Raw genomic sequence first — 21,178 nt, forward strand, 5'->3', positions numbered from 1 at the left:
ACCCAACACAACTGTGACACATCGGACCACAACTGTCGCCTCATCGCCGCTGTCTGTGTCTGTGGTCGTCAAGTGCTGCATTTTAGTTTCGTCACAGTACCACAGCATATCTTCTGCACGCTTGGCCTTGACACGAAGAACATGAACCCCGGTCATCGTCAACCTGCATGCAAACGTCTGCTTCGAGGACCATTTCCACCGCTCTTGTGAAGTGAAGCCCTCGGAGTATTTTCCTCGCGCAGGTTACGCGGCCCGCGCCGCCGGTGCTGAAGAATCCTGCCGCTACCCTCATTTCTTCAAGTCCTTGTCCGCCTCCCCGGGTTCACTGCATCGCCAGCCTTGACGATCGCGCTGAATATTGCTTCTCCATTCGACACTTCTGCCGCCTGCTGTCACATCGGCTGTTGCCCAGCAAAATATTTGCGTTGCATGGTAGCCGCCACTCGACCGAGATTCCCTTTTTGTTGGGAAGAGTACAACTTCTATCGCTGGACTATCAGTCCTTTGCATGCCTCAAGCAAGGTCTTCAAGTCGCATCGCCTTCGTCAGTCCGAGTGTCATATCAACCACCCTAGACGACCCGGTGCACGGTGCAATGCGGATGCTGCAGACGACATTCCGAGGATGTCAACCAGGTCAGCTTCCGGTGCTTGGACACTTTCGTGTCACACAGCAAGAGCCTCTTCCATTGAGACTGACTGCTCACCCTATTCACATGTAAAGAGACCGAATGCTTCGCTTCTCTTCTCTTCTTTTGGAGGTGGCTGTTTCCTACGCGTTTGTGTGCTCATGTGTTTCAAGATATACTGTTCTCACCCGTTGTTACTCTCCCCGCGTGCCACAGCTTGTCGCCACAAACCTCACCTTATCTTGACCGGCCGCTGCAAGATGCAAAACGAATTCTGCACACGATGCTCCCAAGCGCCTCTGCAGTATAACCACCGCTTTGACCGGCCATGGATGCTGCAGGCTCTCCAAGCCTTTGTACTGTATGTGCTGACTTTAATCTTTCCGCGACTTGGCTCGCTGCGTCGGATGAAGCTGTCCAACTATGCGGTCTACCACACTGCGGTCCTTGCTTTGACGGCATGACAAAGACAGGATTCAAATCCTTCACTGGCCAACAATAGCCGCATCGCTGCGGTTACTATCAATTTGAACGCTGCCCTGTCATGGAATACACCGCCAGTCTCGGCTTTCCACGGCGGCTAAAGAGACCGCAAACGGTGAAAGATAATGTAATCGAATCAAGCAGGTTGTGGATCTTCGACTTACCAAGCACAGAAATAGATGAGCGAAATCACCTCAGCTCTTCCCGCGATTTCCATCCTTGCTTACCAACAGAGCCGCAAGCTCGACCAGTAATCGCCTCTACCACGCATCACGCGATCCAAGAGGTTGCCTTGGGGCCCACCAAAAAGGTCATCCCGAGGACTACCACAAGGGACTACAGGAGGACCACCTACAGGTCCATTTCGCGGGAAATCCAGAGGATCAAACCTCTGCCCAACCCCTTGCATGTCCATCACAACATCCCCTCCCCCTAAGCCATCCTGCTCAGCCCACCGAGGCTGCTCCAGGGGGTTGGCAGCCGGGCGCCGCGTAGGCTTGCCAGCAGTCGAGCAACGCGACAAGATGGCCTTCTTCGTCGATGAAGATGCAGGAACATGGAGCCGGGCGAGAGGTGAATGATGAGACGCTGGCAATCAAACGACTTCAGGTAGTGTAGTTGCACACAACAAAAATGATTCACACGGGCCAGTGGGGGGTGGTCAACGTTGTTTGCCAGGGCAGCTCAGGACGTCAGATTTTTCATCTTCTTTTCAATGGGTGGATCCGTGCAAAAATAAGTCGTGACGCCATGGTATATACAAGCTAGATATTTGCAAGAAAGCGCCTGAGAGAATCGAGTTAGGAAAAACTATTTTCGAAGCCGTGGTTCTTTCTCCCTTCTACTTCGCGATCAGCAAATTTCGCCCCGGAAGACAAGACAGAATGGCGTCCTTCCCATGCCCATCCATCGGAGCGTGATGTGAAATAAATGTCTCCGTCCATGCTAAGAGCCGATGAGCAAGCAGCCTTGGATTCTGCTGCATAACCTTGTCTATTCCTCCTCGCCCACAAAGCAACCAGAAAACGCAGAAAACGCCATAAGCTAGCTCTAAATGCCACGCAAGTGTATGTGTGTGTATACCGAAGCAAAGCAGCAAATCCACCTAAACTTATTCTCTCCACCTATTCAGCAGACTCGGCCGTAGAAGCCGGACTGGCAGTCTCCGTGGCACCGCCCATCATCGCGCCGTCAATCTCCTCGCCGTCCGCCGTCAAAGGTCTAGCTCTGGAGCCCAGGCCAGCCCAGCTCTTTCCTGCCGTCTTCTCGAGGCACTCACGCAAGTTGAGGTTATCCGGAAACCATCGCTCGCGCCGCGTCTGCTCTCTGCGACCGCCTTCTTGCGCGCTCCTGGCGACGCGCGTTGTACGAGCGCGCTTGGCCTTGCCACCAGCGGAGAGGAGATTGCTCTTCCGGACGCGCTCGTCTTCTAGCTTCAGTTCGTAGGCGGCTATCGACCGGACGTACGGGGCGAGATCGGTGGTGATGATCGCAAAGTTGCGGTCAAAGGAAGAGGCTACGAGGCCGAGGGGAATGCTGGAGGCTGTGTTGGCAGGAGACTCAGCGAGAGGGTCGAAGGCAAAGAATGAGGGTCGCGCGAGTGGTTTCCATTTCCGACTGTGGTCGAGGTGTCTGAGGATGAGGTTGGTCGGATCGATCGATGTGGTAGAAGAGGGTTGGGACGTGCTGGAGGAACGTTGCACTGCAAGATGAGAGGCAATGACCAGGTGGGTATCTAAACGAGAATAGTCGATCAAGGGGTCGGCTTGAAGAACAGGGTACGGCTCTAGGTAGTTGGAGCGCGCTTTTTCGGATAAAGGAGGTTGGGTGTGGTCAATGACGGGCTGTGGCACTGTCAGCTTGATCCTCTGTAAGGAAGAAAAGGTCCCTACTTTGCTTCCGGCGGGCATATCGACCCTGCAAAAGACATCGGTGGCACTTGACATCTCTGTCAAGCGCTCCATGTCTTGCAGTGTCAAAATGTCCGAACCACCAGGGGAGCTGCTACTTGAGGGTTGTTTGTACGAACGAGGCTCAAACCCCCACAAATCCTTCAGCTCAAGCAAGAGCTCGTGTTGTCGATCGAATCCGATGTGGTTCTCCTCTGAAAAGGTGTCGTGACCGAGCCAGCCCATTCCGGCTTGGTAGGTGCCTTGACTAGCCACGCGAAGTATCTGGCCATGCTCATCGATATCTTGGCCTGGTGGCCATCTGGGATAAATCCACTCCAAGCCTCCTTTTCGATCGCCAACCGCCATTTGACACCAAAAGTCGAGTTCCATGATACTTGAACGGAGGTCGTCGTTCTTGCTCTCGCAAAGCTTTGAGATGGCGTCATGTTGGAGCACATGTCCTTCCGCAGCGGCCAGAAGCAACAAATAATCGCTCATGACAGGCCGGGACGCAGGTGCAAAACGCAACTTGGCGTGCAAGGAAGAATCGTGAATTGGAACAAGTGACTCGTCCGTGCATGTCATGATGATTGGGCGTTTGGAGGAAAGGGCGAGGTGTTCAACAGTTTGCCAAAAGCTCTTGTCATCGGCAAAGAGGACGTCGACTTCCTCCAGCAAAATCACTGACTGTTTCTGGGTTTGTCTTGGCTTGCCAACCAGCATGGACTGTGAAGAGCTCTTCTTGGGGTTGGTGTTTGAGTTTGTCGTATTCTTGGGCTTCAGCGTTGCTTTTGACAGCGCCTGAGCTGTTGGTTTGAAAAAGGCACTCATGCTCTTTTGCTTCCCACTCTGGATATCCTTCTCAAGGGCATCTGTGAGTCGTTCAGTGTCTCGGTCAGCAGCAGAGAGATCTGTATCCACGTCATTGGCCATTTTGGATTTTCGTTGAACAATGTGATTCTCAGTCATGTCGCCAATCCTGTCCAAGACGTCTTTGCCGCTGCGACGACTGCTAGAATTGATTTCAAAAACCTGGAAATCAAGCTCATTTGCGACAGCGTAGATGGCGGCAGTCTTTCCCACACCGTGTGGACCACTGATCAACACCAGATTGTGGATTTTCGAATTGCCGCCGACCCAGTCTCTACCCGTCCGGGTCATTGACCTTTGTCCAGCTTGCGGGAGGGCCAGTCGACCAGCGTCTTCAGAGTCCGCCGTGTCAAGCTCTCCCAACTCATCATCGGAGATGATAAAGTCATCCATGTCGTCATGCTTTTTCCTTTTCTTTTTGGTCGGTTTGCAAGCAGCGCCCTTCTTCGGAGCCCCTTTAGAGTCGTTGCTTCCCCCTTCGACAGCAGAAATTTTGAGCGACTCCAGCCACTGTCGCAGCGCGGCAACTTCCATTGAGGACCCGAGGCATTCGGCACTTGTCTTTGGAGCGTATTTCTGAACCCAGGATGAAGATTCACAAACACCTTTGTCGAAAGGCGTCAATGTGACTGCGATTCTGTTGAAGAGACTTTCAAAAAGAGGATGTGCTGATTCCAAGGGACGCCCGTCCCCATCGAAAGATGTCATTGTCTGCAATTGCTTCCGAATTCGATTTTGGATTTCCGGACCGGTGGTCAGCATTCGTGTTGGAAATCGAGCTCCATATTTGCAATGGGTCAAGGTAGCTAGGTCCTCCGACAGGTTTGGTCTCAGTTGCTGGGTCAGGTTGAAAATCAAGTCTTGGTCTCCCGGGACATGAAAGACATTGTTTTTCAGCTTCCGGTTTCCACAGCCCACAGGAGCGGGCTGCGATTTCGGAAGAGAAATTTCAGCATCGTCACCATCTACGCGAGCAATGCCTTTCCATGGCCACGGAGCTTCCATTCCAACACGCTTGGATACTGGCTTCATGCTGTGAGTAGAAGACTCATCATCGTCATGAGATATCGCTGCTTGGGCTCGTAGCTTTCCCGGAGTAATGGCTGACTCTCGACGGTGTCGAATACTCGTGGGTCTTGGATGATGTTTAGACAGGTCAGGTATAGATTCTTCTTGGCTTCTCTGGGCCGGCTTTCTGGCGAAAAAAGGATGCGTTGGTTTAGGAGGACCCGCTGGTCTCTTAGGCTGAAGAGACCCAGGAGGGTTGGAAGTTTTTGGCGCCGATCCTGGTTGTGGTACTCGCCAGGTCCCATCCAAGATGGCATCAATGTCCATGGCCAGATTGGACTCTTCCCCAATGGTGTAAGTCATCTTCACAACAAGCTGCTTTAGCTGTCTGCCCGGTTTCCTCCGTGTTTTCTTCTGTTTATCTTCAACGACCGTCTCTGGTTTCGGCGCTTGTGTGACAGGTGAACTGAATCTACCACTGGCATTCAGACGCAGCATCTTTTTCGGAGGAGATTCTTGATCAATGGAAGACGGACCACTATCCTTATTCGTTCGCTTCCTCGTGGATCTTCTTGGGCTGTTGTTGGTGTCCTCTTGAGAGTCATGAGTATCGAGCGGCGATGACGGAAGCGCAGGTGGTTTGTGGACGACCTCGTCAATAGATTCCTTGTGCGCAGCTGCTGATGGAATACCAGGGCCATCAAGGGGGATTTGCTGCATGGTTTCAGTGACCGGTGCAGAGCTTTGATTTTCGTCTTGTGTCTTGGTCGCCTCTTCTTGCAACTGCTGTATCCAGCTGTCCTGATCGGATTTTTGCCGCTTTGCGACCTGGTCATTGGTCTGTCGAACAGGAATAACGACCATAGGTGACTCTCTCTTCTGCCGCTTGCGTCTGTCGTCATCGATGTCTAGCTCCAACCCTGACGTTGCATCCCCTACCTCGGTGTTTGGCGTTCCCAAATCTGCAGGGCCATTGGTTTTCGTGAACAAAGGTAAAGAGGTCTGCTTCACCTTTTCAGATGGTACAGTCTCATTGCTCTTTCTTTTGCTTGTGCTTCCTTTCGACCTCGGAGCCTGGCTCCGGGAATTGTGCTTCTCGCTCGCATTTTCTGGATGGGATCGGTTCTCGTCTCCCCGCTCGGCGGTTGAGGTCTCGATCTCGTCTTTGGACTCGATTGGATTGGGCCCTAAGCGACATCAGAGAGGTACACATTGCGCAAAGAAGGCAACAAACGCTGTGCTTTGGTGAAAAAAGGGTGCACTCTCTGCTGGCTGCCCAAATTCATGGCCGTATAAGGCGCAGGCGCGTGTGCCATTCACGATGATTGCATGTCTTGTTTGTGGTGTTCGAGGATTCTCGGAGGATGGGAAGTGACAGAGGACCACGAATCGGGAGTGTTAGACAGTGAGATGCTCGAGCGCAAGCAAGAGGTGGACGTGGAGAAGCGTGCGCGAGGGTTCGCGTTCAGCGCGTAAAGAGTGACGCGCGACCTAACAGGCCTGAATCAGCGGGTCGCGCTAACGGCCGATCAACCGAAGATGCGCCATCACGTCGGACAAATTTTGGCCGGCGCTCTGTGTCTCGCGAACTTTTTGTCCACGGCGCAACCAGACAATGCCATTCTGGGGCTCCACGATTTCACCACACGCTCTCCCAGTCCGGTAACCCACCATGTCGTCTGGCCAGGAGCTGGAAGCCCCCCACACCCTGGCATCCTTGCCAAAACCCATCGACCCCATCAACGGCCGTACGCTCGCCTCCACCGTCTACAGCTTGAGCGGTACGAGGAAGAGGAAGCGCTCTGAAATTGCCGTCAGCGTGGACGGGGATAGTCTCAGCATATATAGCGTGAGTGATGCGCCCAATGTTCTGCGCTGGCACAAGTCTAACTTTAACAGATCCAAACACCGCGATTGATCACGTCGTATGCGCTTGCTCCCCAGATTTCTTTCACCGCAGCACCACTCTCCGTCTATTCAAAAGCATCAAAGCAGCGCCCTGCGAAACGCTACACCTATGCTGCTGTCAGAGAAAGCTCCGGAAGCGCCAGGCGCCAAATCCTTTGCTTCGCCGAGGAGGTCCAGAACACTCCCACCGGCAACCCGGAGAAAACTTCATACACAATTCCTTCCACTTCAAGCAACGTTTTTCAAGTTGAGGCACTGCCGCTGAAAGATTCTGAGGACACTCACGAGGTCGTCGTCCTCTATGAAGATGGTCAAATCGATTGTCTTTCCGCTGATCTTCAAACTCACAAATCGTCAGCCAACGGCTTCGAAACTAGACCGAGCCAAGGCAATCAGGGAAGCAAGGTGGAATATGCCATATACACTGACGCAAATACTGCAAAGCGTGGGCTATTCAAGAGCCGAGAAGATGTCATTGCGACACTGGATCCTACCGTGGCTGGAGATTCGGAAGCGTTGGAAAATACTACACTGCTGTGTATGGTGACCTGTCCTGCCGATGGAGCCTCCACGGATCGGACACTGCGTGTGTTTTGTATCCGAGCAAAAACAATGGGAGGCATCACGTTGAATCGACCGGTTCTGCAAAATCTTCTCGACTTGCCCGTCCCACGTACTGGTGCTGTGGACACCAAGGACACTTCAGCGCCATCTTATTCCTTGCACGTCTCAACGGGCTTACTGTATCAGCTCTCTGCCGGCTCGATCTATACACACGACTTCTCGAACACCACACCCTGTCTCAAGTCTGAGCTGACCGTGCCTGGAACTCCGTTTCAAAATTTCGTCCGCGTCTCCTCATCGCTGCTCATGGCCGTGTCCCCGGTCTCTTGCGGTCTTTATGACGTCAAATACAACTCTGTCCAAGCCATCCTTCCACTGGGCCAAAGGAACGAAAGCACCAAAGGCAAAAAAAGGAAGCAGTCCATTTCTCTTGACTCGCCTGTTCCCATGGCGCTGCTGCACTATGTCCATGATCTTGGTATGGTGGTGGGTCTGGCAAACGACGAACTCGTCGGGCTCCAAGTTAGCACTGATCTTGCGCCATCCAAGCGGGCCAAGGTTCGTGGCGGACTGTTGATTGACGCAATCAGCAAGGGCGTGGGACACAAGGCAAAGGCTATTGACGCACCGCAAATGGGCCCCTACCCCCTGGGAATCTGCCTCATCAACCCAGCCGATGCCCCAAGCAAGGAATGGCACAGTGCGCGCAAGCAGCTGGATGCATACATCAAGGAAGACGACGTCAAGAACTTCGAGGAGCTGTTTGCCAAAGAAGTCGGAATTCCTTTAAAGGCCAAGGAGAGCAAGCCGTTAGAGAACAAAGCAAATGGTACCAACGAGGCGCCTATTCCAAATGGAGATGCGCAAGACGTCAAAGCCGAGTCGACAGAAGACGATTCAGAGGACCAACTCCCGGAGTGGAACTTCCCGACCTCGGCATGGGACGTCAATCTGCAAACCAAGCGCCACAAGGCCGTTTATCTGCTGAAAAAGGTTTTTGCGCTCTCGTCCGAAAAAAAGGACCTAATGGTGGCCGAGTCGTCAAAGCACACCACTTTGAGGATACGATTTTTCCCCCCGAATGCTTTCCAATGGCTTATCTGGACGGGCTTTCTGGCAACCGACATGATCAGGCAAGCCATGCGGCAGGATACGACGGGCGTCCAAACGATAACTGCCAGCGACGTAATTGCTTCAATCATTCAGTTTGACCCTGGCATGCAGCTGCTTTGCGACGTTCTCAAGGGCCACCCTGCCCTCGATGTGCATCTCATTGTGCAGGCCATCAAGGTCCTCATCCAAAGCCTTGAGACCACCTCTTTCCCTGAAATCAAGGGCCAACTTACAGCTCGCCCCAGCGAGGTCGGAGAAGATGCAGTGAACCCAGAGGAAGATGAAAAAGCTTTCGAGACCGAAGCCAACGCAGCTGCCTGGGCTCTTGCGCGTGCCGAGTCTTTTGTTGACCACGGCATCCTCGTGCGCTCGCACTCTCTTCTTGAGGCTCTTACCAAGTTGCACGCCTTCCCAGCACCTGTTGTCACTCAAATTCTCCGCGATTCCCTCACCCACAAGGAAATAGTTTTCCTCCTCGACATCCTTCGCATGGAGCTGCACGAAGGTGGCTGGATCAACACCTATCTTCAAGATGGCCCGCACAAGAACAATGACTTTGGCGACCCATCTGACCGAGCCATCGCCATCATCGCCGACCTCCTCGGCTGCGCGCTCGACGCCATCGGCGCAGGCGGGTGGCTCACATCCGGCGCGGACGCCAAGTCTGAAACGGTTCACAGCCTGCGCATGGAAGTCTCTGCCGCGCTGGAGGGTATTCACGAAGCACAATTCATGAAAGGTCTGCTGAATGACTTTGTGCGTTACCGCTCCAAGCTTGAAAATGCCCAAAGAGGCAGAGAACGTGCTCCCACAGCCGCCCGCCTCACAGCGAAGGGCAAGCCGATCACGGTGCATACAGCCGATGATCCTGTTCTGCCTATTGGCTTCAAGGTCACGAATGCAATCAGCATGACTTCGACCAACCTTCGTGGCGAAGTCAAGCAGAGAACCAAGAGGGACATCGGCAAGCAAATCAGCATGAATGTCGGCAAGTATACCTTTGACAGGATCGATGTATAGAGTGAAGCGATTGAAGAGCATGGCGAGTGGAGCGAGAAAAGTTTCAAGCGTTTGTCCAGGTAAAAAGGTGATACCCTCAATAAGATTCTTTCACGCACAAAGTCGATGAATGCTGTTGCCCAATGACGATTTTAGTCGCACATGCTTTGACTAAGATAACACTTCCTGGCAATTGACTGTAGCGTGGGGCTAGGACTCGTGAGGGAGGGGCTCTTTGATCCACATCAGGCTGTATCTCCAGGTTCCTTGATAGACTCAGCCCTGTATCCCTGCCACCCTGGCGACAACACCAGACGAGTCGTCGATTCAAGTGCTCACATGTCACAAAGGCCACACATAAGGAGCCGTCACAAAGCAAGCTGACGTCGATTCCAGCGAGACTGTAGCCCGGCAAGCACAAAACCAGCAATGGACGCACAAATAGACTTCCAGATTGAGCATGCGGGGAAATCCACAGATCAAGAATTTTGATATAAGAAAACGAAGATGAAGAAGAAGAAGCAGCAGCCAGCCGTCCAGCGTGCACAGTACGCGCGTCATTCTTGTTCCCCGACAACACAACCCCGCTCCATACCGCGTCTCCTACCCTACAGTACCTACGCCTGCAACGCAACTCAATACGACCAAACGGGTGGATTGATTCCCGAGTACGGATGGGTCCCCAACCCAACGATGGGCGTGCAGCCGACCTGGTTGAACTGGGGCGTGACGGCCCAAGCCAGCAGCTGGGTGGGATCGTAGGGGGAAGGGCAGGCCATGACGCCGCCAACGTAGCCGGGAGGGTTGGTGCCGTTGTAGGGGGGCGGCGCCTTGAAGGTGAAGTAGCCGGTGGGCTTGGTGCAGTTGAAGCGGGCGTCGCCGACGGGGCAGCCGCACTGGTTGCCGCTGCACTGCTCTAGCCCTACCCAGTTCCAGCCTTGGTACGACCAGTACGCGCCGTAGGGGATGCTGTGCGAGTGCTGCACCGTGATGCCGATCTGGCCGTTGACGTCGACGTAGAGGTCTTGGCCGCCGGGCACCATTGAGGACTGTGTGTGCCATGTTAGTTTGCGCTCCGTATGGTTATTGCTGGGTGAGGGTGGAGATATGTGTGATATGTGCCCTCAATCCCGAGACTCTGGTAGGCGGACATGCAGGGCAGGGTGAAGAATGCATGCGCTTACCGGATAGAGAGAGTTGCTAAAGACGCTATCAGTGCCATTTGGGCACGAAGTTCCGACAAAGCTCGGACAGTACGAGCCAACTCTGGGGATGAGAAGACCTCCGCGGCCTTGAAATTTTCCTCCGTTGAGCGTCGCATTTCCTGGGGCATAGGCTGTCAGAGTGTAAAGTCCAGTGAGAGCAGTGTCTCTCGACTGGAGTTGATGGAAGCCCAGTGAAATGGAAATGAGACTCAGCAGGCTGAGCAGAAGCTGGGGTTTGAGGAGCATGGTCAATAGATAAAGCTTTGTTGCTTTGAACTGATGCAGGAACTTGATTCTTTGGAAGCTGCCTGGCGCAAATGGTTGGATTTATAGACGGGTTGAGTGAGATGTACACCAAGTTGGAGGAACTGACTGGCAACCAGATCGCCGTTGCTTGGAGACAAAGAGAGGCACTGAAATCACTTGAGATGGTTTTGATGCACTGTAGCATGCGAACCCTACCAAGTTGCAGAACGTGTGCCCAAAAGCGGCTTGCAACGGAACCTCGCGAATCAACGGCCTCGGTTGCTGCTATTCTTGAATGGATTGGACCAGTAGCATTTGACCATGGTGATCTTTATACCTCTTTGGGCCTGGAGAGAATCAAGGGTCTCGGAACGGCAACAATGTCACGCAGATACGAGGTTGCTTCGAAGAAATCGTGGCAGCCGAGCTGCTGCGGAGGGATGTACAGGAGGGGTTGTGACCAGAAGACAGCTGACGGATACAGCTTCGCCATGTCGCGCAAATGATCATGTCGAGAGGATCCGGGAATAAAGGGATGTCATGAGGTGGTGGAGTTGGTTGAGGTTCCGAGCCCGACCGAGCTGGCCGAACAACCGACCGACGTCATCGCGGGGGCGGCGCCCTAACTGTACCTTGACCACTTTCGCTCTGGTCAACATCCCATCTCGCACCGAGCAACTGCTCCATTCTTCTTCACCTCCATCTCCTATCCATCATGGACTCGCTCCCCAACGAGTTGCGCTTGCACATCCTCTCCTACCTCGATTCCGAGCCTCCGTCAGCTACGCGTTTCTTTGACGAGCCATCTCCTCCGTTCCTTACTGTCTCCTGTCGATGCGACCTCAAGAGACTATCACTAGTCAGCCGTTCCTGGCGACGCATTGTGATCCCCTCCCTCTTTCGTCATGTCAGACTCTTTTTGGGTCAGATGCGGGCACCGGTACTGGTGCCCACCACGAATAACGTCTACGATGTGCGAGACGTTCGATCACAGGTACTGGTATCCACGAATCCTTACTGGTTCCGAGACCTTGAACCACAGGTATTGGATAAAGGTCTCGCAACAAGCAGCGATTCGCGGAGGATGCCGGTGCCTGCGACTCTCTACCAGATGTCAGGCCTTGAACTACAAGTACCGGTATCTACCACGAATCGCTACTGGTTGCGAGACCTTGAACCACAGGTTGCCAAGTTTTTGGACTTCCTAAAACGAAATGCGATGAAACGACATGTCAAGAGCTTAGTGCTTTGTACAAACTTCGAGTTAGCGCCCGGGAGCGCCCATGATCGGAATATCAACCAAGACCAATCTATTGACTTCTGGGACGCTATATTCTCGTGCATTGAGCCACAAGCTGTCAAACTTGCCGCTCCACCGACCAGCCTCGCTACGTTGATAGGCTCACCAGGCAAGTGCTTCGTGGATGAATCCCGGGCTTATGACATGCACTGTCACTTGGTCGAGTTGCGACAGCACCCGCAGCATTTTGGTGTTCAACGTCGGCAAAGGTGCTCAAGAGAGAACAGGCATTTGCATCCTGCTGCTACGCTCATGACCAAGAGGCGCTGGTCCCATATCGGATACAACGAAGGAATCTCCTCGGCAAACTACCCGTACCCGTACCGTCACAAAGGTTGTCCAAGCATCCTTGGCGATTTGCTCAAAGAGGACATGGATTCCTACGTACCACAGTCTCTAGCGTACATCTCCATCTACCCAAGCACCGAGAACCTGGAGCCAGTGCTTAAATGGCTGATCAACGAGCTGAACTGGAGAAATCAGAGCTCGAATGCGTCCCTCGAGCCATTGGACAAGACCTTCGAATTTCAGTTTGCACCGGATCCTGATTCCAAGTCAAGTCATACGTCTCATGCTCGGAATGACACCCATTGGGGAGAGCTCAAATTGACCTACAACATGCTTGCCATTGCGTTCGCTTGGCCGCGGTTGAGGAGCCTCAAAGCTGTTACTTGTCGCGACTATCGCTGTCGCTTCCTCGTCGATGAACTTGACCATGGAGAGCGCCTTGGGATCTTGAGAGACCGTGGTTGGACCAAGGTCGGCTCGAACAAGTGGGTAGACTACCGCGACCATCGGACCGACGACCCGGGTTTGGACATCGACAACCTAAGCTTGACATAAAGACATGGACTGAGCTTGGAGTTGAAAAAGTCTTGTATTATTTATCCTTCTGCCGTGATTATACGCTGTCATTATTCTGGTCTTTTCTCCACCGCCGGAAGATTTGCGATTGCTGCAAACATGCTGCGAATGAAAATTGTCCGAGAAGAGTTTTGCGAATTGTAACGACGACCGTAATGAACCAAATCAGGATTGTAATGATACCCAGGATCTAACATCGTCAGCTTATTTCCACACTTTGAGAAGGCTCCCTACCATGCCAAGGATATCGAAGAAAGCCGACGGAAGTTCGGCTCCTAGCTGCAGCGTTGCGAGCACGTAGACACCGGTCGGAAATGTGAATCCCCACCATCCCATGTTGAACGGGAATCGGGAGCGCGTAACAGAGGCGACAGCGAAAAATCCCCAAACCAGACCGAACCCCCACAGGATTATTGCGACTCCAAATCCCATAATATACAGGACATCACCGGCTAGCTCATGAAGAGTTCCAGTCTAAAAAAAAGTCAGTAAATTGTCGACATAGAGTTTGGAGTTGTTACCTTGGGGAACAAGACCAGAGATTCCTTCCCGAGATTCATGATTCTGCAAAGGTCAGCATCAATTATCAGCACGAACCTTTCACTACTCACGTGTAAGCGGCCTGCCCAATCGGACCCAACGGCATGAAGACGGTAATGATCATTTCGCGCGGCGGAAGCTTGTGCATCGCCAGTCGATGAAAGTAGATGACCAGTGTTAGGAGGGCCATTGGGAATCCGATTCCCCACAACACAAAGCTGGTCATGAGAGTGATCATGGCATGCGACTGGTTCGGCAGTATAGACGCGACAGTGGCACCGTTAGAAGCTGTCACAATCGGTGTGGCGGCAGGAAGCAGCCACACTGCCGTCATTGCTGAAAGATTCGTGCTTGGATGCACATACATCCTGTCGTACCCGGTCAGCCTGGACAAGCAAATCAGAGACATTGGGGCTCGCACATCAAAAACGGCAACCCGCAGGAGCAAGCCACCGCCATCGCGACGTCGATCCACCAGAGTGCCCAAGCGAAATACGGCGCCCATGAGGAATTCCATCCCGCATCCTCTATGCATACGAAGATGAAGAGATTGATCAGCGTCGTCAGGCCCATGGGGCAGCATCCAAGAAAGAGAGACTGCATGGGGTGACGCAACATTGCGCTCCATGTCTGGGGAAAGAATGCGTAGCGTAAGACGGTCAAGATGGTGATGGCAAGAAAGGTAATGATGTTGATGATGAAAAGGATGGCGTAGATTATTGGGACGGAGTCGTTCGTGTATGGGAAAGCATGGAGCATCAGCCCAACCATCCCGGTGGCCATTGTTATGGAATACTGCAGGAATAAGCCCCGTACTTTTTGAAAGAGCTTGGAAAAGGGTTGGATTTAGACGACTTACCCACGAGGGCGTATAATTTTGAATGAGCTTCCACAGAATGCCCCCACCATCCTCTCCTTCAAGACACCGCGGCGCACGCAACGAAGCTATCTCTGATGACGATGTTTTCGACGGCTTTTCTGCCTCTCCATCTGGCACCGGGACTACCCCTTGAGACGTGAGCAGTGCTGCGCTGCCATTTCCATGCGGACATACACCACCTGGAGCGTCACAAGCAACAAGACCCTTGGTTTGCGAATCGCTACTTGGCATCGAGTTGAACCAAGGTGGACGAACTCCGGATCCCGGCATTGACTTTTCAGTGTCCGTATCCTGCAGGACCGGGTGCATCCAAGGAGGAGGCATCCTGGTGGCAGGCTGATGCTGGTGTAGACTTGGTGTTGCTTCGAGCATGTGTTGAAGAGGGGTCCTATCGATGACGAACGACGGCGGTAACTGCAAACTCCGGAGGGTTGGTGGAGAGACGCTCAAGATGGACTGCCGAGAGACAATGACGTCTGTACTGAAGAGCGCGGGGGAGTTCGAACGGGTTTGCTTGATGGCTGATTGCGGTTCAGCGAGAGGCGCAGGCTTTTTGTTGAAAAATTGCCTGTGCCTGTTGGAAGAGGAAGTCAAACGCAGCTGCAAGAGGACCAAAGGGACAAGGCAAGAACCCAAGAGCTATCGCAAGCACTGAATGACACAACAGTCGTCACCGCAGCAGGTCAAGGTCACGGAGCGAGTCATCAATCTTTGGACCTGGCCTTGACAGCGACCCCCAAGTAGCCCCCGGGCGGAAAAATTTGCCCAACTGAATCTGGCCTCTCACCACGCACCACACAGACCCTTTTGACTCGCGGCGAACACGCACCTCTGTCCAGTCGTTCAAAACAATCGAAAATTCCCGCCAACGAACGCTTGCGCCCCAAACGACGGCCGTTTCCGCCATCACCCAAGCAGCCGCCAAGCCCGACGCTCCTCTCAGCAGGTCCACTGCTCCTCCGCAAGCTCGCTTCGTCGGGTCTGCCATTGGTGCCTGCGCCAGTGACGACCTGGCTGCCGACCATGCCGAGACCTGCGGCAGGCCTGTCGCTCTAGTCATGCCCGTGACTGTAGCTGGAGGAGGGCCGGAGGGAAGGTGCGGCGGCGACGGTGCGCGATGAACGAAATTTTGATTTATTTTTTTTTTTTTTTTGCCCGTTTGCTAACCAGCCAGCCAGCCAGCCAGCCAGCCAGTCAGCCAGTACCAGCGCGCGTCGAGACCAATTGGATCGGCTTCGGGAAGGATCGAGGACTGGATGACGGTGCGTGCGCCGAATGAGCGCCGATCAGGCCGAAGAGCAAGCGAGAGCGAGCCGGGTTATTATGTATGCTGCAGCGCCGCTGCTGTCTTTGCCAGCGTAAGCTTCAAGAAAATGCTCTGTAGGAGACCTAGGGTTGAGTCCGGCAGTTAGCGGATCGGCTACAAAGTCGCTTTGGGGGGGCTATGCACCAATTTTTCGGTCCCAGATGCTGAGCGGTCTGTCCCCAGAGCCCCCCTGGCTGCAGTGTCATGGGGTTAGCTATAATAGCCGGCCTCGTCCTCATCAATTGCCGTGTCGATCTCGTTTTCGACAAGCGACCGGCGAACATGACAGCACGGGGAAATGACTGACAAGTTGTTGTTTCGATTCTTTCGCAGGCGAGGCACAGACGCCCGCCCTCCCGTCATCAGCATCGTTTCCACTCCGACCTGGCCTTTAGGCTGCCCGCCGCCCTGGCGCTAAATGCCGGTCTCCCGAGCGGCAGCGGAGTGGCGGCTGCGGGAGCGGATGTGGAAGCGGTTCGCGCGACGGCGGCGGAATATTCGGCGGGCGGGAAGCGGCTTCCATGGGGGTTCTTGGCTGTTCTAGACTTGGCTGCTTTTTTGGACGTCTGATAGGTGTCCTGCGAGACTCCGCGATTGACTTCTTGGCCATCTTCCCACACTACTCATGAGCCTCGATCATTTCGAATGTCGTCTCCCAAGTGCAATGATATTTCGGTTCGATACTACAGGTCCCGAGAAGACGTGCAAAACAACAGGGCCGCGGCAGTAGTAATAGGAGGTGGTGCGTGTGGCTCATTCTGTACAGATCCGGAGCCCGAGCAATGCAGTTCCAGTTCCAGTCAGCAAGATCCAACTGCCGTGTGAACGATATTTGCGTTTCTCTTCTCGACCACCACGCGGCGTTCCTTCTGGCTCCTCCATATTGTACCCAAAAAAAAAAAAAAAAAAAAAGGGGGGGGAGAAATATCCGGCGAAACAAGGTAAAGACACACTGGAGAAATAGAAAATGTCAACTGTTTCCAAACACCAGGCCAAGTTGCCGTCCGCCCCACGCCGGAGAAACAATGGATATTAAGATGTTGGAATGGTAGAAGGAGAACGGGGTGAAGTGGTGAGCGAGCGACGGCCTTTTATACGCCCGAGTCGTCCTGCTCGATGTTTTCTTCCGCCACATGCGCGTCCCACGCATCGCAGACGGAGTTGAGCACGTCGATTCCGGCGTCGCCGATTTCGCTGGCCCGCTCGACAAACTGCATGGCGAGGCCTTCGCTTGTGTGCTGCAATGAACGTTAGCCGGTTTGCTTTTCGTTGTCTTCCGAGAACAGAGAGTTGACTCACCCATCCGATGTGGCAGTGCATTAACCACGCACCCGGGTTGTCGGTCAAGAAGGCAATCACCACGAAGCCGATGGTGGGCAGATTGACCGTGTCGCGGCGAGGCGGGTTCGCCGTGTTGAGCGCAACCGAGCTGTCATACGTCGTGTTGCCGGTTGCTAGGACCCAAAAGTCGTGACCGTGCAAGTGCATAGGATGCGGCACGCCCTGGGATGTCTCGATGACGAAGTAGACCCATTCGTTGACCTGGTCGAGCGTGACGACGTGGTCGTTGTCGGTCCAGGCCGTGTCGTTGTTGTAGATGGACTCGAGCGTTGGGTCTTCCCACGGAACCTCGTACGTCTTGTTGCTAATGTACCACTTGAAAAGGTTGTTGACGGTGCCTACCGTCACGTCCAGCTCGTCGCCGCCGGTCGAGGGGTTCGTGGGCGAGACGGACATGTAGGGGACTAGGCTCTCGTACGGCTCATCCACGCAAAGAGTGTTATTAAATTTCGTGTACGGCGCTGTCGTAGGGGTTGCTGTGCTAGAGGTATCGTAGCGCAGAATTCCTCGAATGTCGTCGGGGTTGTCGTTGGATGAACAACTCGATTGCGGAACGGCGCGGACCCAGTAGTCACCGCTTCCTTGGTCGGCGTTGACGATGACGTCGTAGCGTTGTCCCATCGTGATGTCCAGGACCTCGGTGGTGTATGGAACGATTGGGACCAAATCCATGGCAATAACAGTGAGCTGCGATTTGTTCAGCAGTTGGTACCATGAGTCGGTGATATATTGCTTACTGCGTGGTTATCAATACCAAACTTGAAGTGCGTATCAATAGCAGTGCTGTACAGACACGGGATTAGCATGTTTGTGCCGTGGGTGTGGTGTAGATACTCACTTCACGAGGCGCAACCGGTAGGAGCTTCCAGAGGACACATTGGTCTCCCAGCGGGAGCCTTCGAGGGTGCCAGAGTTATTCCAGACATTCATGCCATTAAGGAGGCCGTTGTCGATTGGTGGGGGACCTTGAGTTTGCGCGTAGGAATACAGTCCAAAAGAGGTCTCATGGCTCCAATCACTCAACATCAGGTGACCGAGATCCACATCGTAGTTGGCAGAGGCTGGCCCATGGATGGTGATGGGGCCGAATACGCCTTCCCAGGCTTGAAGAGAGAAATGACTGTGATACCATGTCGAGCCGTACGCGGTGGCCCTCCACGTATAAGTCATGGAGTCGCCAGGCTGGAAGGCAGTCAGCTTTGCAAACAGTTGCAGACACGAGCGATCCTTACGGCAATCGGACATTGAGTAACCGACGGAACGCCGTCTTCATAATTGGTCCAGTTCTGACGAATGCCGTGCCAGTGAATGCCTTTTTTACGAGATGTTAGCGAGATGCCCTAACCGATAGAAGAAGGAGGAAAGCGCACCAGTTCCATTGCCGTTCGTCAAGCTGTTTCTCACGTGGACAACTACTGAAGTCAGAAGAAAAGCCTTTTTTTCGTCGGGACGTGCCGTACCGACTGTGTCACCCCAGTTGCACTCGATCGCAGGACCAGGTACCGTTCCATTGACAGCCATGATGGGGCGCATATATCCATCCGGCGCAGCATCCATGTTGACGACGTCAAACCAGTACTAAATCGTTGTTAGTCCGATGCATCGCAGGATAAAACGAAGAAGCAAGAAAGTTATTGACCCTTTTGGAAGGTCCAGGAGCTCTGATGCAAGGTACAGTGACGTCCCAAAAAGTTGGAGAGACGTGATACGAGTTTGGGGCTGACGCAGAAATACAACGGCGATGTACATATGCATGCGGAACTAAGAAACCGCCGACCACAAAAGTCGGTTGATGTGAAATCGCCGAACGTTTTTGGCAGGCCACTTGGAAGCAAGAGATGACATGGTCGGGGAAAAGGTGTCTTCGCACGTACCTCGACGGTGACGCCAGTGTTCGGGACCTGTTCGTAGTAATTGGTGGAGAGATCATAGTCGCACCACTGGCTTCTGTCGCTAGCCGTGTTACCGGAGCAAGTTGCGGTGGGAGCCGTCGATGTTGTGTTCTTTGATGGTGTTGCTGTAGCAAAAGTGGACGAAGGTGACGTGCCATTCCCAGTCACGGATACTTGTGGGTAAGCAAGCGCGAGAGCCCCGAAAAGCAGGACATTGGCCAACAGAGGATTCCACATGTTGGGCGACCCTGGACCTGTACAAAAAGAAAAAGAGAAAATAAGATCCAAACAACCAGTGAGTGTGGTTTACCAAAGAATGGAAAGTGAAGGAATGATCTGCTTTGCCTTTGTGATGGCTGATGTTGAACCTATTATACAAACTGTGAGATGGAGGGTCAGATGAGCCTCTTTTCAAGCTTGGTCTCAAAGATAGCACATCTTCTCAGCTTCAATCCTTCTCCTGAAGCCTTCTCGGAAGTGCCTGTTTGCGCTTGTCCTCGATTGGCTGTCTCGCCGGCTGCAGGCGATGCGCGTTCAATACAATTCGTCCGCAAAGAAACGCAGCCCTGGGCTGCAAATGCACTGCACCGTGTGCAACTTGTGGGCCTAAGCGACAGCGCAGCGTAGACATCAAGAACTCACCGCAGCATCCGCCAGCGCCGAGACTGCCGTTACGGTGTTGTTGCTGACCAGAATATGCAGCCCTGGGCTTGTTCCGCGTGGTGGAAATGCTACAACCGAGATCCGGTCAGGCAGTCTTTTTCCCCCCAGACATCGGGATAGTAAGATTGCTTGCAGACGGTTCAATACTCGTTGATATGTCGTGATACCACCCCATCAGGTGCAAGGCTGCCTAGAAGTTATCAAAAGCTCCGATCAGGATTCGCCTTCCCCTGATCGCACCAAAGCTGACGAAGGCCTTGCCTCTCGCATCAGTACATTGCCTGACATGAGGACGATGTGCTGCCAAGTTCGGACAGAATAGATCAGCCAGCTGACTCTGGTGGCGTCCAAAACTTGGTCGTGGATTCCATATTCATGTTGCTTGCAAACGGTCGGAACGGTCAAAACCTGCCACGACTCTTTTGCAGAGCGCCAAGCTTGATAAGCGCAGAGCACAAACAGCTGGCTGTGCATGCTATTCCAGGATGCAGCAAACCAGCAGCGTAGGAGTCGTAAGGCTGCGCCGCAACATGGGTCTTGGTACGAACTGTTGGCCTTGAGGGTCGCAGAGGAAGCGTGGAGGTAAGCGGAAGGGACAGAAGGCTGCCAGTTCGGGCAGGATCTTCCGTAGCTTTCCCAGCAACGCCTCGGTCAGGGACGAAATCCCTACAACACCCCTGGGATCGGCTGGCCGTTGGTAAAGGCAACAGGACTGAGTAGTCATCGAAGAGTTCGGGTAGAGTTGACCCCCGCGCGCTGTGACACCTTCAGGTTGCGGGGCGGATTCACCCCGGATTGGCGAGTTTCTACGATCTGCGTTAGCATCTCGCCAAAGTCCCAACGCTGCGGACAGGGCGCAGACTTTCGCACAGTGAGAGGCGTAAAGAGTTGCTGTCGACGACCCCTGTCCAGTGGCCCGACTTCTGAGATCCCCCGCAGCAAATCACGCATTGTTGATACCACCAAATTGACCCCCTGACTTGGCCCTGAGGCCAAGCTGGTGATGAGACATTGAGCAAAGCTGCCATCCCGATGATCATGACGGGGATTAGACCTCGCTAATTCAGCTCCTCGCTGTGCAATCCGTCTTTGGCAATGCTGACACTGGAGCGAGAGTTGCATGATCATAAAACTCCAAAGATTCTCCGCGGCCAGGTGAGTCAGGGTAGGTGAGACCGGCCGAGGAGCTCGAGCTTCGGGCGTCACTGCAGGGCTCACCTGAGTGCGAAATCGAAGAATACATCCTGGCTCCGATAACTTTCGGTAGATGAGACAATCTGACCAACCTCAAGACTGGATCTTGGTGGACATCAACGTTTGCGATTGTCATGTACATTGACGACGACGAAGAGGTACTGTACAAAATTTGGAAATGAACCACGGGTGCTGGTGAACGCGCGTCAATTGAGAAGCAGCTCCCTGTCGGTAGAGGTACCTGGCTGAATCGTGGTGCAGCCTTGGTACCGCCGATGTGCA

The 21,178-nt window shown here is 53.6% G+C and overlaps 7 protein-coding genes across 7 annotated transcripts; 3 read left to right on the forward strand and 4 right to left on the reverse strand.

Moving 5' to 3' along the window:
* Positions 1–191: 191 nt before the first annotated feature.
* Positions 192–1,282, forward strand: IWZ02DRAFT_460533 (uncharacterized protein). The gene has a single exon (XM_066768161.1). It carries the CDS (start codon positions 430–432, stop codon positions 1,090–1,092), a length of 663 nt encoding a protein of 220 aa, XP_066619835.1. The 5' UTR covers positions 192–429; the 3' UTR covers positions 1,093–1,282.
* Positions 1,283–1,831: 549 nt separating this feature from the next.
* IWZ02DRAFT_407980 (uncharacterized protein) lies at positions 1,832–6,345 on the reverse strand. Its single transcript, XM_066765689.1, has 3 exons — positions 6,116–6,345; positions 3,004–6,068; positions 1,832–2,955 (listed from the first exon to the last, which is right to left on the reverse strand). The coding sequence occupies exons 1-3, from the start codon at positions 6,195–6,197 to the stop codon at positions 2,236–2,238; spliced, it is 3,867 nt and encodes a 1,288-aa protein (XP_066619836.1). The 5' UTR covers positions 6,198–6,345; the 3' UTR covers positions 1,832–2,235.
* A 208-nt stretch (positions 6,346–6,553) lies between these two features.
* On the forward strand, positions 6,554–9,486 carry IWZ02DRAFT_493506 (uncharacterized protein; the record flags this gene model as incomplete). The annotated part of the gene is made up of 2 exons (XM_066769939.1): positions 6,554–6,730; positions 6,781–9,486. 2 exons carry the CDS (start codon positions 6,554–6,556, stop codon positions 9,484–9,486), a joined length of 2,883 nt encoding a protein of 960 aa, XP_066619837.1.
* Positions 9,487–9,607: 121 nt separating this feature from the next.
* Positions 9,608–11,081, reverse strand: IWZ02DRAFT_74131 (uncharacterized protein). Its single transcript, XM_066771157.1, has 2 exons — positions 10,650–11,081; positions 9,608–10,514 (listed from the first exon to the last, which is right to left on the reverse strand). The coding sequence occupies exons 1-2, from the start codon at positions 10,914–10,916 to the stop codon at positions 10,101–10,103; spliced, it is 681 nt and encodes a 226-aa protein (XP_066619838.1). The 5' UTR covers positions 10,917–11,081; the 3' UTR covers positions 9,608–10,100.
* A 442-nt stretch (positions 11,082–11,523) lies between these two features.
* On the forward strand, positions 11,524–13,172 carry IWZ02DRAFT_74205 (uncharacterized protein). The gene has a single exon (XM_066771158.1). The coding sequence runs from the start codon at positions 11,632–11,634 to the stop codon at positions 13,057–13,059; it is 1,428 nt and encodes a 475-aa protein (XP_066619839.1). The 5' UTR covers positions 11,524–11,631; the 3' UTR covers positions 13,060–13,172.
* Positions 13,089–14,706, reverse strand: IWZ02DRAFT_74299 (voltage-dependent anion channel). The gene is made up of 7 exons (XM_066771159.1): positions 14,675–14,706; positions 14,480–14,622; positions 14,042–14,415; positions 13,692–13,988; positions 13,602–13,644; positions 13,315–13,554; positions 13,089–13,270 (listed from the first exon to the last, which is right to left on the reverse strand). The coding sequence occupies exons 3-7, from the start codon at positions 14,401–14,403 to the stop codon at positions 13,118–13,120; spliced, it is 1,095 nt and encodes a 364-aa protein (XP_066619840.1). The 5' UTR covers positions 14,404–14,415; positions 14,480–14,622; positions 14,675–14,706; the 3' UTR covers positions 13,089–13,117.
* A 1,991-nt stretch (positions 14,707–16,697) lies between these two features.
* On the reverse strand, positions 16,698–19,482 carry IWZ02DRAFT_460547 (multicopper oxidase-domain-containing protein). Its single transcript, XM_066768162.1, has 8 exons — positions 19,022–19,482; positions 18,608–18,725; positions 18,518–18,559; positions 18,380–18,459; positions 17,986–18,329; positions 17,885–17,930; positions 17,106–17,834; positions 16,698–17,044 (listed from the first exon to the last, which is right to left on the reverse strand). The coding sequence occupies exons 1-8, from the start codon at positions 19,274–19,276 to the stop codon at positions 16,898–16,900; spliced, it is 1,761 nt and encodes a 586-aa protein (XP_066619841.1). The 5' UTR covers positions 19,277–19,482; the 3' UTR covers positions 16,698–16,897.
* Between the last annotated feature and the right edge of the window lie 1,696 nt (positions 19,483–21,178).

The sequence above is a fragment of the Phyllosticta citriasiana genome, assembly GCF_038021145.1.
Source record: "Phyllosticta citriasiana strain CBS 120426 chromosome Unknown IWZ02scaffold_13, whole genome shotgun sequence".
Taxonomy (NCBI): Eukaryota; Fungi; Ascomycota; class Dothideomycetes; order Botryosphaeriales; family Phyllostictaceae; genus Phyllosticta; species Phyllosticta citriasiana.